Genomic DNA, 15,474 nt, shown 5'->3' with positions numbered 1-15,474 from the left:
CGGAGTTGTAGATAAATCTTGTTTAAATTTGGCTTTATCATGCAATATCTTATTTTCCCCATCTGTGGTGACTGAAATTTTTGCTGGATATAGTATCTAGGCTGGCATCCATGGTCTTTTAGAGACTGCAGCGTATCTGCCTGGGCCCTTCTGGCTTTTAAGACTCTCCACTGAGAAGTCAGGGTCACTCCCCTGCTCTTAACATTGTCTTTAGAAGAACATATATTCTTACTCTGAGTTTTTACATTTGTGTATATGTGTTTTGGCTTCATGTGTGTCTGTGCAACACATGGATGTCTGACACCTGCAAAGGCCAGAACAGAGCATCATATCCCCTGGAACTGGAGTTATGGATGATGGTGACCTGACATGTGGGTGCTGAGAATCGAACCTGCATCCTCTGAAAGATCTGCTAGTGCCCGTAAGCACTGAGCCATCTCTCCAGCCCACTATTTTATTGTCCATGAAGATTAATCTATCATTTTTCTTTACATGTCATAGTATTAAATCTTTACCCAACTCATAGTTACAAATGTTCCTTTTTATTTTTAGAGTGGCATGAGGAATTCAACAGGATTGAACAGAAAATACAGTCCCAGCATAACTATTTCCACCCACCTGCCCATGCGCATGTAGTCCACGCACATCAGCGTCCTGGTCCTAACCTGTGTTGCACACTGTTACCAGCTAGGTCCATTCTTGTTACTACAGTTCACTCTCACTGTATGTTCTAGGACTTAACAGATGTGTGGGTCTCGCCATTATTATCTTACACAGAAGAGCTTTACTCCCCCTGCTCTGTGCTCTGCCTGTTCATTCCTCCCTTCATCTAACTTTGACAACCACTGATCTTTTTACTCTTTCCAGAGTTTTTCAAGAGTCTGATGTAGTTAGAACCATACAGTTTGTACGCTTTTTCAGCTTCTTTCCCTAACAGGATGCAGTTACATTTCCTGCATGTGTCCTCATTGCTTGAGGTTCAAGTAATGCTGCTGTTCCACGGTCTGATATAGTATAGTTTACGGTCGCCTCTGAAGGACAAGTTGATAGCTTCCAAGTTCCAGCAATTCTAAATACATCTTCCATAAGCAATTGGGAGCCAGCTTTTCATGAATATAGTTTTTACGTCCTTTAGGTAAATACCAGCATGTGACATTGCTGGTTTGTATGGTAAAAGCTTGGGTATTTTGTTGTTGTTTTTTATTTTGGCTTAGTTTGGTTTGGGTTTTGTTTGTTTGTTTGTTTTTCTGGACAGGGTTTCTCTATGTAGCCCTGGCCATCCTGCACTAACTGTAAACCAGGCTAGCTTTGAACTCACAGAGCAGACAAGGCTGCCCACTTTCTCCATATCTCTTCAATATAGTTCTTGAAGTTCTAGCCAGAGCAATAAGACATCAAAAGGAGATCAAGGGGATCCAAAATGGGAAAGGAGGAAGTCAAATTATCCCTATTTACAGATGATATGATAGTGTACATAAGTGACCCCCAAAATTCCACCAGAGAACTCCTACAACTGATAAACACCTTTAGCAAGTTGGCTGGATACAAAATTAACTCAAAAAAGTCAGTGGCCTTCCTATATACAAACGACAAACATGCAGAGGAAGAAATTAGGAAAACTACACCCTTCACGATAGCCACGAGCAATATGAGTAACTCTAACCAAGCAAGGGAAGGACTTATTTGAAAAAAGCTTTAAATCTCTGAAGAAAGAGATTGAACATGACATCAGAAGATGGAGGGATCTCCCTTGTTCATGGATCAGGAGAATTAACATAGTAAAAATGACCATCTTACCAAAAGCAATTTACAGATTCAATGCAATCCCTATCAAAATACCTACACAATATTTTGAAGACATTGAAAAATCTATTCTCCCTTTCATATGGAAAAACAAAAAACCCAGAGTAGCAAAAACAATCCTATACAATAAAAGATCCTCCGGAGGAATCTCCATACCCAATCTTAAGCTATACTATAGAGCCACAGTAATTAAAACAGCATGGTACTGGCACAGCAATAGGCTGTTTGATCAATGGAATCAAATCAAAGACCCAGAAATGAATCCGCACACATACGGTCACTTGATCTTTGACAAAGAAGCCAAATCTATTCAATGGAAAAAGGATAGCATCTTCAACAAATGGTGCTGGTCCCACTGGATGTCTACATGTAGAAAAATGCTATTGGACCCATATTTGTCACCATGTTTGTTTGTTTTTTAAGATGTTCTTTATCAAGCTAAGGCATTTCTTCCTATTTCAAGTTTTCCAGGAGATATTGTTGTTGCATGTTTGTTTAAATCATGAATGGCTGTTGGATTTGAGCACTGTTTTTTATGTATCTATTGCTATGCTCATGTGATTTTTATTTCTTCAGTGAACTGTTGATGTGACTGATATATCAACTGTTTTTTGGATGTTAATCATCCTTGCATACATGAGATAAATCTCTCCTTGTGGTGATATAAAATTACTTTTGAACACTGATTTTGTGTGCCAATATTTTGTTGAGGCTTTTGGCATCTTTACTCATAAGAGGTGATAACCTGTACCTTTCCTGTATGGCTTTGTCTGATTTTTATAGGAAATAAGGCTGGCCTCCACCTCTTAGCATTGGTTAGGCAGCATTCTTTCTGCCTTCTTCTTTAGGGAAGGATGGTAGAGGATCAATACAATTGCTTCATTGTTTAGTAAGATGGCCATTTGATCCTAGAGTGTTTTGTTTAGGACTACTGTTAATTATCAATATAAAAAAAGGTATTTGTCATCCAGACTATTTTTATTCATTAACATTTTAAAGGAATTGGTTTGTTTCATTTAGGTTATCAAATCTATGAGCATAGAATTGCCTGTGTTCCTTCCTTATTGTTATTTTTAAAAATATTTTATTAATTTATTCATAGTGCATCTCAATTGTTAGCCCATCCCTTGTATCCTCCCATTCCTCCCTTCCTCCTGCTTCCCCCCTACTCCCCTCCCCTATGACTGTGACTGAAGGGGACCTCCTCCCCCTGTATATGCTCATAGGGTATCAAGTCTCTTCTTGGTAGCCTGCTATCCTTCCTCTGAGTGCCACCAGGCCTCCCCGCCTAGGGGACGTGGTCAAAAATGGGGCGTTAGAGTTTGTGTGAAAGTGGAGAGTCCCCACTTTCCACTCAGCTGTGGAGAATGTCCTGTCCATTGGCTAGATCTGGGTAGGGGTTTGAAGTTTACTTGGCTCGTGCCATAGTTTGAGCGGGACCCCTGGGCCTAGATCCGCCTGTCATAATGTTCTTTTGTAAGTTTCTAGGACCCTCTGGATCCTTCCACTTCCCCATTCTCCCATGCTTCTCTCACCTAAAGTCCCAATAGGATGTCCTCCCCTCTGTCCCACTTTCCTGGTAAGTGAAGACTTTCATGGGACATGCCCCGTGGGCTAGTGTCTAGCTATAAGTGTGTATAAACCATTTGTCCTTATTGTTCTTTTATGGCCATATGATACTTTGCCCCTCTTATATTTTTGGTATTTTTTTAGTCTTCTTCCCTTCTTAATTATTCTGAATAGAGGTTTAACAATATCATTGATTGGTTTTTTTTTCCTAAGAACCAGGTTTTGGTTTTGATTTTTCTCTTTTGGTTTCATGTACTGATTTCTGCACTCATTTTTTTCTTGTGCTTACTTTGGATATAGCTTAGCTCCCTTTCTGTTTTTCTAAGATGGAAGCTTAAGTTATTTTCCCTCCTAACCATGATCAGTATCTTAAGTGTCCCTCTTAGAGCTGCTGTTGCAGTGTTTCATAAGCTGTGCTTCCATTTCCATCGTTTAGATGACTTTTAATTTCTCCTGAGATTTTGTCATTGAACCATGTTGTTTAGAAATATGCTTGCCCTAGGTTTTGCATGAATACTACATCTTCACATAACACTATACTGCTTAATGGGCAGTGCTTATAATAATGTTGCTTTATTGTTTCTTACATTTATATTGCTCTGCATCGCCATTTGTTTGTTCACTTGTATTAAAGCCCTTGCGTGCAAATCATATAATTTTTTTTTTTAAATCTTGTTTGATAATTTCAACGTCTCTGCCCAACAGACGTCTAAATCCAATAATTGTTCTGTCCCTCCAGGTTGTGTGTCTATCCCCCCAGGTTGTGTCTCTGTCCCCCCAGGTTGTGTCTCTCCAGGTTGTGTGTCTGTCCCCCCAGGTTGTGTGTCTGTACCCCCAGGTTGTGTCTCTGTCCCCCCAGGTTGAGGCTCTGTCCCCCCAGGTTGTGGTTCTGCCTGTATCATTCTTATTTTTCTTTTCTCATTTTCACGTCCTTGGGGGCAGTGAGATGAGGCAGGGAGGCTGGAACCAGATATTTCCCCTCCCAGGTGGATTAAGCTCTGGTGAAATAATTTCTCCTGAGAGCAGGCTTTGTTAAGAACAGCAAATCTTACATATTTCAAGTAGTCCTTTTTTTCTCTCTCTGCCTGTCTTCACTGTGAGATTATTTATATCTTGTAAAGGTAAAAATCACTTAAGTCTGGTGGTCCCTGTGACTGGGACCTGCGATTTCTAACACCAGCTTGTCACTTCCTGCCTCCAGCCAAGCTCAGTTATGGATCAGGGCTTTGTATTCCTTTGTTGGTTTTTGTTTTCTTTGTCTGCACATTTGTTTTACACAGATTCAGCCAAGGAGGTTGTGATTCTCCCATCTACACGACCTGCCTCCACCTCTAACCAGTGTTTTGTCCTGTGCCCTCATTTCTGTGATTAATTAGAGAGGGTTATTTTTCAATTTACCCATCCTTGCACTCATCAGATGAAGTAATGACATGTTGCACTTGAAACCAAAAGAACTTCCCATTTCTTCCTGTGTTTTTGCCTATTATTTTTTATAGTTTTATATTTTATACTTAACAGTTTTGAATTAATTTTTATACTGCACATGGCATATGCATTAAGATAAACTTTGCATAATGACACTAATGTATATATGACACTAATAGTATAAATGTGTAATGTATAGTGACACTAACGGTATAAAGCTGTTCGTAGTAGTTCTTTTTTCTTATTTCATTGTAAGGTATATAGTTATGTCCTCTCCTTCGTTCTTGATACTTACAACTTATGGCTTCTCCTTTGACTTTTCCCAACGTGCTCAATCTGGCCAGAAATACATCCATTTTATTAGTACTGACCATTGTAAGTACTTGTCCTGTGTCATCCTCCTTTTAAGGAACTTTCTTTGTTTGCAAATTTAAACTCACTAGCCAGGCACATTGGCACACATCTTTAATCCCAGCACTTAGGGAGGCAGAGGCAAGCAGATGGCTGTGAGTTCATGGCCAGCGAGTCCAAGATAGCCAAGGCAAAAGAAACCCTGTCTTGGAAAAAAAGAAAAAATCAAACTCACTGTTCCCTGTTATCCCCTTTTACAGATAAATAAACTGAGGCCAATATACATATTAGGAAACCTGCCTGCAGTCTAATAGCTAGAGTGACATAGGATTCAAGTCAAGTTTAGCTGACTCCAATGTCATTTTGACCTCTTGCTCTTTTGACTAGTCAAAGGGTGAGTCAGAATCCAGCAAGACGTATGAAGAGCTGTTACCGCCCCAATCTTGTACCTAGAAACGTTCTTGTCATTTCCGTCTGTTATTAACTACTGTTTGTTGCCATTGCATCCACCTCAGTAAGAGCATGAGATAGCACTGGGCCCCCAAAAGATTAGAGGATCAGTCAGGGCATCTGTAAGGACATTCAGAAGATTTCAGAGGCTTCTAGTTGACACAGAATGCAAAGCTAACACACTGGATTGTTACAGAATGCAAGCTCTGCTGACGTCCTCTGGCACCTGGACCTGACTTAGCATCCTGGTGCCGTCTGTTTTGAGTCCAAATAAGAGCCTAGACTATGTTTTTTCCTTACATGGGTATGAGATCCTCTTTTGAAAAGAAAAGCTAACATAGCTTCCTTGTTTCCTCAGGGCTGACAGTAACAGCTGTAAAAGACTCAGGAGAATGGAATTTGGAGGCTGGGGCCTTGGTGCTTGCAGATGCTGGCCTTTGCTGTATTGACGAGTTTAACAGCCTCAAAGAGCATGACCGAACCAGCATCCATGAAGCAATGGAGCAACAAACCATAAGTGTTGCCAAGGCTGGGTAAGCATTTCCGCCCTATAAAGCCTACAAAAGTGGAGAGATTATTTGGCATAAATTGAATGAAAATGGGAGCCTTATTGGTACCCTCAGGGATGATCAAGTATCGCTCTTCAAGTACAAAATTCCACTCACTAGAATATAGACGTGAAAAGGCAATTAAAAGTGAAAATTGTTGAGAAAAAGAACTGTTAAAAATAAAGTATAAAAGACCGTTTTAATTACTTCTATATATCTGTGAAGAGACACCATGATCAATGCAGCATTTAACTGAGGGCTTACTCACAGTTTCAGAGGGTTATTCTGACATGGTAGGGAGCATGGTGCCAGGCAGGCATGGTGCTGGAGCAATAGCCAAGAACCTTATGTCCTGATCTTCAGGCAGCAGGCAGAGAGAGTAAAACTGGGCCTAGAGTGGGCTTTTGAAACGTTAAAGCCCTCCCCCAGTGACACACCTGCTTCATCAAGGCCACACCCCATAATCCTTTCAGCACCTGGCTTATGGGGGCTATCCTTAACTTAGCTTAGTGGGGCAATTCGTGGTCCTTGGTCAACACAGGGCTCAACGTATTCTTTCCATAAAAATTGTGTATGTGCTCAGAGCATATTAAGTATTGGGGATTTTGGAAGAATCGTGGAGTACAATAGAGATAAATCTAGTGACTGTCTTCTAAAATTATATATCTGAACTGTAAAGCATTAGATGACTAGAAAGATACACTTCATTTCATCCATCAGTAGATAATATAGTTATGATGTAAATTCTTCCATGCCGTTGCAGTTGAAATTCTAACCGGGAATTGATAACCTCATTTTAGGTTTTACAAAGAAAGGCACAGAAGCTGGACCTACCAAACAAGTTTGAAAAAAGATAATTATGGAGAACCATAGGGCCCAGCTATCTGTCTATCCATCTACCTATCTATCTATCTACTTGGTATATGCTTCTTGGGTATGTACTTAAAGGAGCCACATATAGTGAGGATACTTACACACCCATATTCATTGCTGCACTACTCGCAGTCCTTGGAAATGGAAGTCCATCAACAGATAAATGAATAAAGAAAATGTGCTACATATACACAATGGAGTTTTATTTAGCCATAATGAAAAGTGAATTATGACATTTACAGGAAAATGAATAGAACTGGAAATTTTTGTGGTAAGCAAAATAAGCCAGACTCAATGACAAATGCCACTTGTTTTTACTCAGGTGGGAATGGAGGAAGAACTCTTACCAGAGTAGGAGAGAAGGAAAAACTTGTTGGCGTGAAAGCAGAGGGAGGACTGCTCAGCAGAAGGAAGTGAGCCAGCGAAAGGGGCATGGCAGGGCAGTGAGGGGAGGAGGCAGATCAGAGTGTAATTATTGCATATGCTTGAAAACAATGAAACCCATGACTTTGTATGCTAACTTAAAGTTAATTTTAAAAGAAATTTATATAAATGAAATAAATATGCTAGAACACTTTGATATCCATAAGCAAAAAAAGGACATGTACAAACATGGTTTACAGCAGCTATATTTCTAATCCCTCTGAACTGAAATCAACTTGGGCTCATTACTAGACAGTGGACAGACTGTGATACCTATGTAGAGTGAAATACTATTAGCCGCATACAGGGACAGACTAACATACAATCAATACATGAACCTACATGAATAAAAACATTATTCAAAGTGAGAGCTGCCATGACATGATTCCATCCATATATGTGAAATTCTAGAAAAGGCAAAACGAAGGCAAGATCAGTGTTTGCTAGAGGATAAGGAAGAGAAATGACTACAGAGAGACATCATAAAGGGATGAAGTTTTAGTGTTGTGTTTTGTTTTCGCTTTTTCGAGACAGGGTTTCTCTGTGTAGCCTTGACTGTCCTGGACTCGCTTTGCAGACCAGGCTGGCCTCGAACTCACAGCGATCCGACTTAAAGGCAGGCACAGCACCGCCCAGCTAGTCTTGTGCACCTTATACCGCAGTAGTTCTTACTACTAAAAACAGGGAAACTCGAATCTTTGTCCCCAAATCACTGGGTCAGATTGCTGCTGAGGTTTCTGAACACTTGTTCTTACTGACTGGTGACCATGTTAATAAACCCACCTAGAAAAATAGCACATAAGAGGACAGTGAAAGAAGTTATTGTGTCCAGGACACTGCAGCTGCCCTGTTGTAACCGAGAATAATCTTAGATTGGATTTCTTATCTGTTGAGAAGAGTCGGACTCACCTTAGAGGATTAGAACCTTTTCATTGTTTCTTCTGTAAAGTATCTACCAGATACACAGTATGTATTACGCAGCAGCTTGAGCAGTGTATGTAATTTAGTAGATTGCTCACTAGGGCTTCTGCGTTAGAGCACCACACCATGGGCACAGTCATAATGGTTACTGCACAAAACACCTGTGCTGTGGTTTAAAGATAAACCTCCTCATGTGCTTCTTCTTTGCCTTGGCTTCTGTCCAGGGTTAACACTTCCTTGAATAGATGCACTTACCACAACTGTAGGCATAAGGTTATTGTGTAATTCAAATGCTGAGTTCGCGCGCACACACACACACACACACACACCTGGTTGCAACCCTTGTTCTGAGAATCTTCTGTCTCAATGTGTAAAAACTGCTCCCTAGTTGTCCCCTGATATCCCAATAAAGCAGCTGGCAGTCAGTCTCTTAGCAAGGAAGAGAATGGGGCTGGATTTGCAGCCAGCCAGGAGAGGAGGAGTTAAAGGAGGAAGCGGGAGTCAGCAGAAGTCCAAGAGAGTCCAAAAGAGAGAGCTTAGCAGGGAAAGTCACAAAGGCCAGTATCTCTGAGATGTACACTGGGAGGAAGCCAGATTAGCTTCGAGGGTTAAGAATAGAGTAATAACTGCTCAGTTCTTATGCTGTGAAGCTTGTTAAAATAATATATTTCAATTATTTAAGAAAGAAGCTGAAGTCGGGCGTGGTGGCGCACGCCTATAATCCCAGCACTCGGGAGGCAGAGGCAGATGGATCACTGTGAGTTCGAGGCCAGCCTGGTCTACAAAGTGAGTCCAGGACAGCCAAGGCTACACAGAGAAACCCTGTCTCGAAAAACAAAAAAAAAAAAAAAAAAAAAAAAAAAAGAAAGAAAGAAAGAAAGAAAGAAAGAAACTGAGAAACACACTTTTAAAAAATAGCTTTAACACACAACCAGTATTTTAGCCTTCTGGCCTTTTCTGTATATTTAAGAATTTTTACTTTGTAAAGCAATTTACATATTTACTTCATTTAAAGATTATTATAGGAACTAGAGACATAGCTTAGTGATTAAGAGCATTGACTGCTCTTCCAGAGGACCCAGGTTTCATTCCCAGTACCCGTGTGGTGACTTACACTATCTATAACTCCAGTCCCAGGGGATCCCAAGCCCTTTTCTGGCCTCCAAGGCATCAGGCACACAGGTGGTGCACAGACAAACATGAAAGAAAAACACCCATTTACATAAGATAATAATTTTTTAAAAACTAAAAATTATTGTAAGTTACTAATTCAAGGAATGACAGGATCACTGTTCTCTGGTATCACAGCTAGCTTGGGTCTATTCACCTACTGTCATGGGTTCATGTTGTTTTTCTTCCCCCACCCCCATAACTAGTTCTGTAATCCTAAAACCATTTATATTATTTTATCTTTGGCATGCATTTTAAAAGATTTAGTTCTAACATTGCATATGCAATTATATATTTCATTTATTAGATTTCTCCATATTGAAAAGGATTCTTTTTCTTTATCAATTTAGTGAAGATATTTATAATCACATCATGATAACAGAGCTGGGATTACTGTGTTCTCTGAATTTAGTGAACTTTTCCACTAAAAGTTTTCCACTGTTTTCTGAGATGGAGGATACACATATTGACAGGCATCCGAGAGGTAACTGGTTTTAATTCTGAACACTGTGTTTAGAGTACATGCTGACCTGAAATTTTCAATTGGGCTTAACGCTTCTCATACCTCAAAAATTTTAATTTAGTTTAAAAACAGAACAGTTATACAGTGTGGGCTTGATCTCTTCAACTTTGAACTATTAGATCTCACATTTTCCATGCAGAGAAATGACTTGATTTAAAAAATATTTAAGAATAGCAGATGCTTCCAAAAGGCCAAACATTTTTCCCAATTTATTTTTTTTCTTTAAATTTGTACAAAATCACTGCCTTTCTCGTCATTTAGGAGCAGCCAGTATTCAGCATGGACAACAGTAATGAATGGCCTGTATTCAAAATAAAGCACATTTGAATAGTAGATTTATTATAGAAAAGTCAAAATGGTGGTTGTAGAGAGTAAATGTTCCTGGCTCAAAGACAGCTAGCATCAGCGACAGCTTAGTCCACTATGTTTTTGACCTTGTCTTTCTTTGGCCTCTGTAACTCTCTGTGAAATGAATGTCAGTGCCTTTCTTTTGTTGTTGTTTTAATAATTTTGTGACTATAATATAATTATATCATTTCCCTCTTGTACACAAACAGAGATGCAAACACTCTTCCAAATTCATGGCCTCACTTTTCATTAATTGTTGTTACACACGCGCACGCGCGCACACACACACACACACAAACACACACGCATCCTAAATACATAAACACAATCTGCTTAATCTGTATGTTACCTGTATATTTATGTTTTCAGTGCTGACTTTTGATATTAGATAACTAATTGATATGCTCCCGCTTTCTGCATTCCTTTTTAGTTACATTACATTTAAAAATTTTAATTTTCTTACATTTTATGTGTATGAGTATTTGCCCACATATATGTCTGTACCATGGATATTCGGTGCTCCTGGGAGCTAGAAGAAGGCAGTGGCGCCTGTGGAAGTGGAGTTGCAGATAGTCGTGAGCTGCCGGGTGGGTGCTGGGAGTTGAACCCGGCTTCTCTGGAAGAACAGCCAGTGCTCCTCAGCTCTGAGCCATCCTCCAGCCTCGCTCTCCGCATTCTTTAGTTACCTATAGTTCTTAGTCAAGGGCTGAGGCCTCCTAAGCTTTTCCCTTTCCATATTAGCATGTCTGTTGGTAACATCCTTGGTGAGGTTATGGTTAGGCAGCCATGTTGGTGTAGTTGCTTCTGACACCAAGATCATCTTAACTTGAAGTATGCCTATGTCAACTCTGGCTCAGTGCCTGCCATACATCAGTAGACAGGAGCTATGGCTACTAAAGTATACTATTTTATGAATAAATATGACCACATAAGCTTCCCATCTCAGCCATCTTTAAGTGTATAGCTTAGATGTGCTAAGTACCTTCACGTTGTTATGTGCTTTTTTGACGCCTGGCCAATATGCTCTTGGCCTAGGTGGGAGAATACTTAATGACTCTTCAAATTTATTTTAAGTGTACATGTGAAGGTATTTATAGTATTCTCCATATTCTACATGCAGTTGAGTCTGCAAAACAGCTTCATAACATTGTATCAGCATCATTCTATTAATAAGTAAAGGAAAATGATATTCAGGCTTTCTTTAAAGGTCTTTCGTGCTTACAATGAATTCTGCTAAGGTTACATATTGCAGGAGTTTGGACAGGCAAGGCAGCAATTGCTGAGGAAATCCATTTAAGACCCACTTAGTTCCGAGGCTGCAGATGCTCCCATCCAGCCCAGTGGGCTCCGCTGGCCTGTGGTGGGGCTGAACAGCCTGGCAAAAGGCATGAGAGAGCTGAGCTTGGACCTCATGGTACGCAAGAGGCAGAGAGGGGCTGTAGATGGGACTCGGGCAAAGTCATTAGCCCATAGAATGTGTCCCCAGGAACTCAACTGCCTGCAGCTGGCTCCCTCTCCTGTGCAGCGTTTTCTGCCATCATGTAGCATCCGTTACTTCAGTGTGGGCTGTAGAGGTAGGCTAACTGGTTTCCAGCTGGCTCTTCTATTTGCATGTACAGTGAACTTTATATTATTCACTCTCTTAGTTTTAGTTTTAGCTTCAGCTTATGGGGTTTGTTTTATTTTCCTTGATTTTCTATAATGTATTTGGAGAATAATGTAGAAGCATCAATATAAAATGTTCCAAGCCAGGTCTTGTGGCGCACGCCTTTCATCCCAGCACTCAGGAAGGCAGAAGCAGCTGATCTTCCTGAGATAGAGACCAGCCTCGTCTACAAAAAGAGCCAGGACAACCAAGGCTACACAGGGAAAACCTGTCTTGAAAAACAAAAAACAACAACAGCAACAAAATAAAATAAAAATAAAAGTTAAAAAATAATTTATTCCTTGGGAATGAGGAAATTTAATACTTTTTTGTAATTATTATTTTTGATGTTTATGTTATATAATTAACTTTTGCTACGTATTTTAACATATCCATACTTTTTCTGAACTATAGTTAAAAAATAATCAAAAATAATTGTACAATTACTTTAAAAGGCTCAAATGTAGAAATACTATTAGACTTCTGAGCCCATCTCCATACATGCAACAATAATTAAAACTCAGTAGCTCACAAAAAATAAAATATAGTCTAAAAATTGTGAAAGTAGAACACTTTGTTGGAAAGGAGTGTAGAAGGAAGAAAAGGTAATGAGATAAATTTGATCAAAACACCACATATACATACATATATATATATATATATATATATATATATATATGAAATGCTTTGTTTTTTTCAAGACAGGGTCTCTCAGTGTAGCCTTGGTCATCCTAGAACTTGCTCTGTAGGCCAGGCTGTCCTCGAACTCACAGAGATCTGCCTGCTTCAACCTCCCAAGTACTGGGATTAAGGTGTGCGCCATCTTATTAAAGAAATAAGGTATTTTAAAATCTAAAACTTTTAAGTTAGGAAATACTGTTGTACATCTTTCAGTATCAAAGGATAGGAAAGTTAGAGGAGGATATTTACAAACAGGACAGAAAGGACTTTCCAGTGGCCACAGCTGCCTGGAAGTTGGGTAGGTTAGCTGCAAGACTGTGAGCGTCTTCAAGTTTAGGGAAGAAAAAAAATGTATGTAAGAAATTCAAGTATCTCATGAGGCTTCTTAGAAAATAACCTTTAATGTGCCACCTGTAAGGCGTAATAAATTATGGAGTAACATACAAAATGAGCCATAGCTTACTCAGTTGTTGACTGGTCTCCTGTAGAATGTGTACAGAAAATGTGGTTTTAATTATATAATGAGATGTAGAACAGAGCAAGTTCAGAAGCCAACTTCAAAAGCCCCCTGTGTAGTGACCACAAGAGTGCAGTGGGCACACAGAGCTACTGTAATAAAAGAGTAGAGAGTTCAGAGCTAGCCTGGCCGTACTGAGGTTCTAGCTCCACTATTTGTTATTTGGGCATATATCTTAGTCAGGTTTCTGATACTGTGATAAAGCACCGTGAACAAAAGCAACTTGGGAAGAAAGGAGTTCTGTCAGCTTACAGTTGTACTCCAGCAGAAAGGAGAGTCCCAGCAGGAACAGGAGGCAGGAGCTGAAGCCATGAAGGAATCCTGCTTCCTGACTTGTTCCTCATGGCTTGCTCAGTCTGCTTTCTTATGCAGCCCAGGACCACCTACCTGCCTGAGAGTGCCACCACCCACAGTGGGATGGGCCCTCCCATGTCAATCATTAATCAAGAAAATCCTCCAGAGACATGCCCATAGGCCAACCTGGTGGAGGCATCTTTTCAACTGAGGTTCCTTCTTGTCAAATGACTCTAAGTTGTGTTGAGTTGATAGAAATCCTAACTGCCAGTGCATACAACTGCTATTCTGTACCACAATTTGGGGTAGAGAGTTTGTTGAAATAAATGTAAAATAGCTGTATACCTCATTGTCACCATAGCCCCAAAGTTCATGTATCCCCAGTTTATTCTCTCATTATCCTTAGTGGTTGAGCTTCCCTTCAGGGATATCTTCAAGAGAGGTCCAGTTAGAAGCAGTTTATGAGGTGGCATCTCTTGGGTCTAGAGGCATTCTGATCCAGTCAGCTCTTTCTCTGAAGCATTAACACAGAAAAGGCTGTGGTATCATGGACTGGTGCATGGTCCAGCACGGGGCTGCCCAGGCGTGTATTGAGGACAAAAACTACTGAGAGAACACACCAAGAATGTGACATGAGGCAAGTGCTGGTTAACTGAAGTCATCAGGCAGACAGACGCCTGATGACTTCTTCTCCATAGGACGTCAGAGGCTCTAAGGATGCCATTATGTGGAGCTAGGGATATCTAGACACCCCGTTCTGTTCTGCGGAGGGTTCTACAACTTCCCCCAAAATTACAGATACTTCCAAACTGTGATTATATTATTTATGTCTTGATTCTTTGTAGTTTTTGCTTTCATTGTGGCAGTATCACAAGGTGCTTTTGAGTTAGCAGCTAGGCGTGGCCTGTCACCAGTGTTCTCCGCCACCTGCTCGGTGGTGAGGGCCAGTGGTTCCACTCCTCCAGTTCCACCACAGCTCACTGCTCACTCTGCGTCAGGCAGTCGTTGGAGAGGAAGTTGGATTTGTCCTAACAGGGACAATATTTTTAGTTAACAGATTTTAGAAACTGAAATTTATTACCTCTGACTAGAACCCTGCTAACCTTCCTGATGCAAAATGTCAAGTAAATGCCAAATGCAAAACGCCTTAGGAAAAAAAAAATTCTGCCATGGGACAATGCTAATTAGCAGCTGATAAGGCTGAGTGGGAAAGGAATACATAATCATTAATTCTTCTAAAAATTAAAGGTACAGGCTACTTTGAATTTTAGTCTTAGTAAAACCCTTCCCTTGTCTTTATTTTTTTGGCTCTTTAAGTGTGGTCCTATGAGGTGTGAGTCTTTTCTCCTACAGCCATCAGTCATATACTCTGGCCCGCCTCTCAGCCACTGCAGGTTTTTCTTTGAGGCAGTCAGCACTTTCTTAGGGCATCGTTTTCAAGAACTCATGAAGATACCTGCTTTTGTTTTCTCCCTTTCCCACATCTCAAGTGACTAAGTTGTTGATTAGGGAAGTCTCTTGATTTGGGTTATGGTCTCCATTAAGGATATTAGTGTAGACCGTTCTATAGAGAGGTACAGGGAAATTTCTCTGAGTGTTTTTTAAACATGCCACTTCATACATACTAAAGGGTAATAATTGTTTTAAAAAATAAGAACTATAAACTTAATTATTTCATTATCTATGCTTATTGCCCAAGTTGCCTTTTGAGTTCAGGCTCTTCATCTTCATCTTCTTCATCATCTTCATCATCTTCACATGATGAGCATGTACCTACACAGACGTATTATAGCCCATACATTTCCCATTGGAATACTTAAGAAATTGGAAGGGGACCAAGGTGATTTCTGCAATGTAAAGGCTTATTACAATCAGAATATAAACAGAGGTTTTTAAAAATAATTCTCAGGATGCCTAGCATTTACAAAAATGC

At 40.1% G+C, this 15,474-nt stretch overlaps 1 protein-coding gene across 3 annotated transcripts in view; it reads left to right on the top strand.

The window, feature by feature from the left end:
- Positions 1-15,474, top strand: part of MCM9 (minichromosome maintenance 9 homologous recombination repair factor) — a 77,045-nt gene that overhangs the window by 42,313 nt on the left and 19,258 nt on the right. For all 3 annotated transcript variants that reach the window (XM_084777313.1, XM_084777312.1, XM_084777314.1), the window contains exon 8: positions 5,957-6,131. In XM_084777313.1, the coding sequence (XP_084633439.1) occupies positions 5,957-6,131 (175 nt within the window). The remainder of the gene's footprint in view (positions 1-5,956; positions 6,132-15,474) is intronic.

The sequence above is a fragment of the Acomys minous genome, assembly GCF_964271855.1.
Source record: "Acomys minous genome assembly, chromosome: 3".
Lineage (NCBI taxonomy): Eukaryota > Metazoa > Chordata > Mammalia > Rodentia > Muridae > Acomys > Acomys minous.
This window is presented reverse-complemented; position numbering and strand designations above follow the sequence as displayed.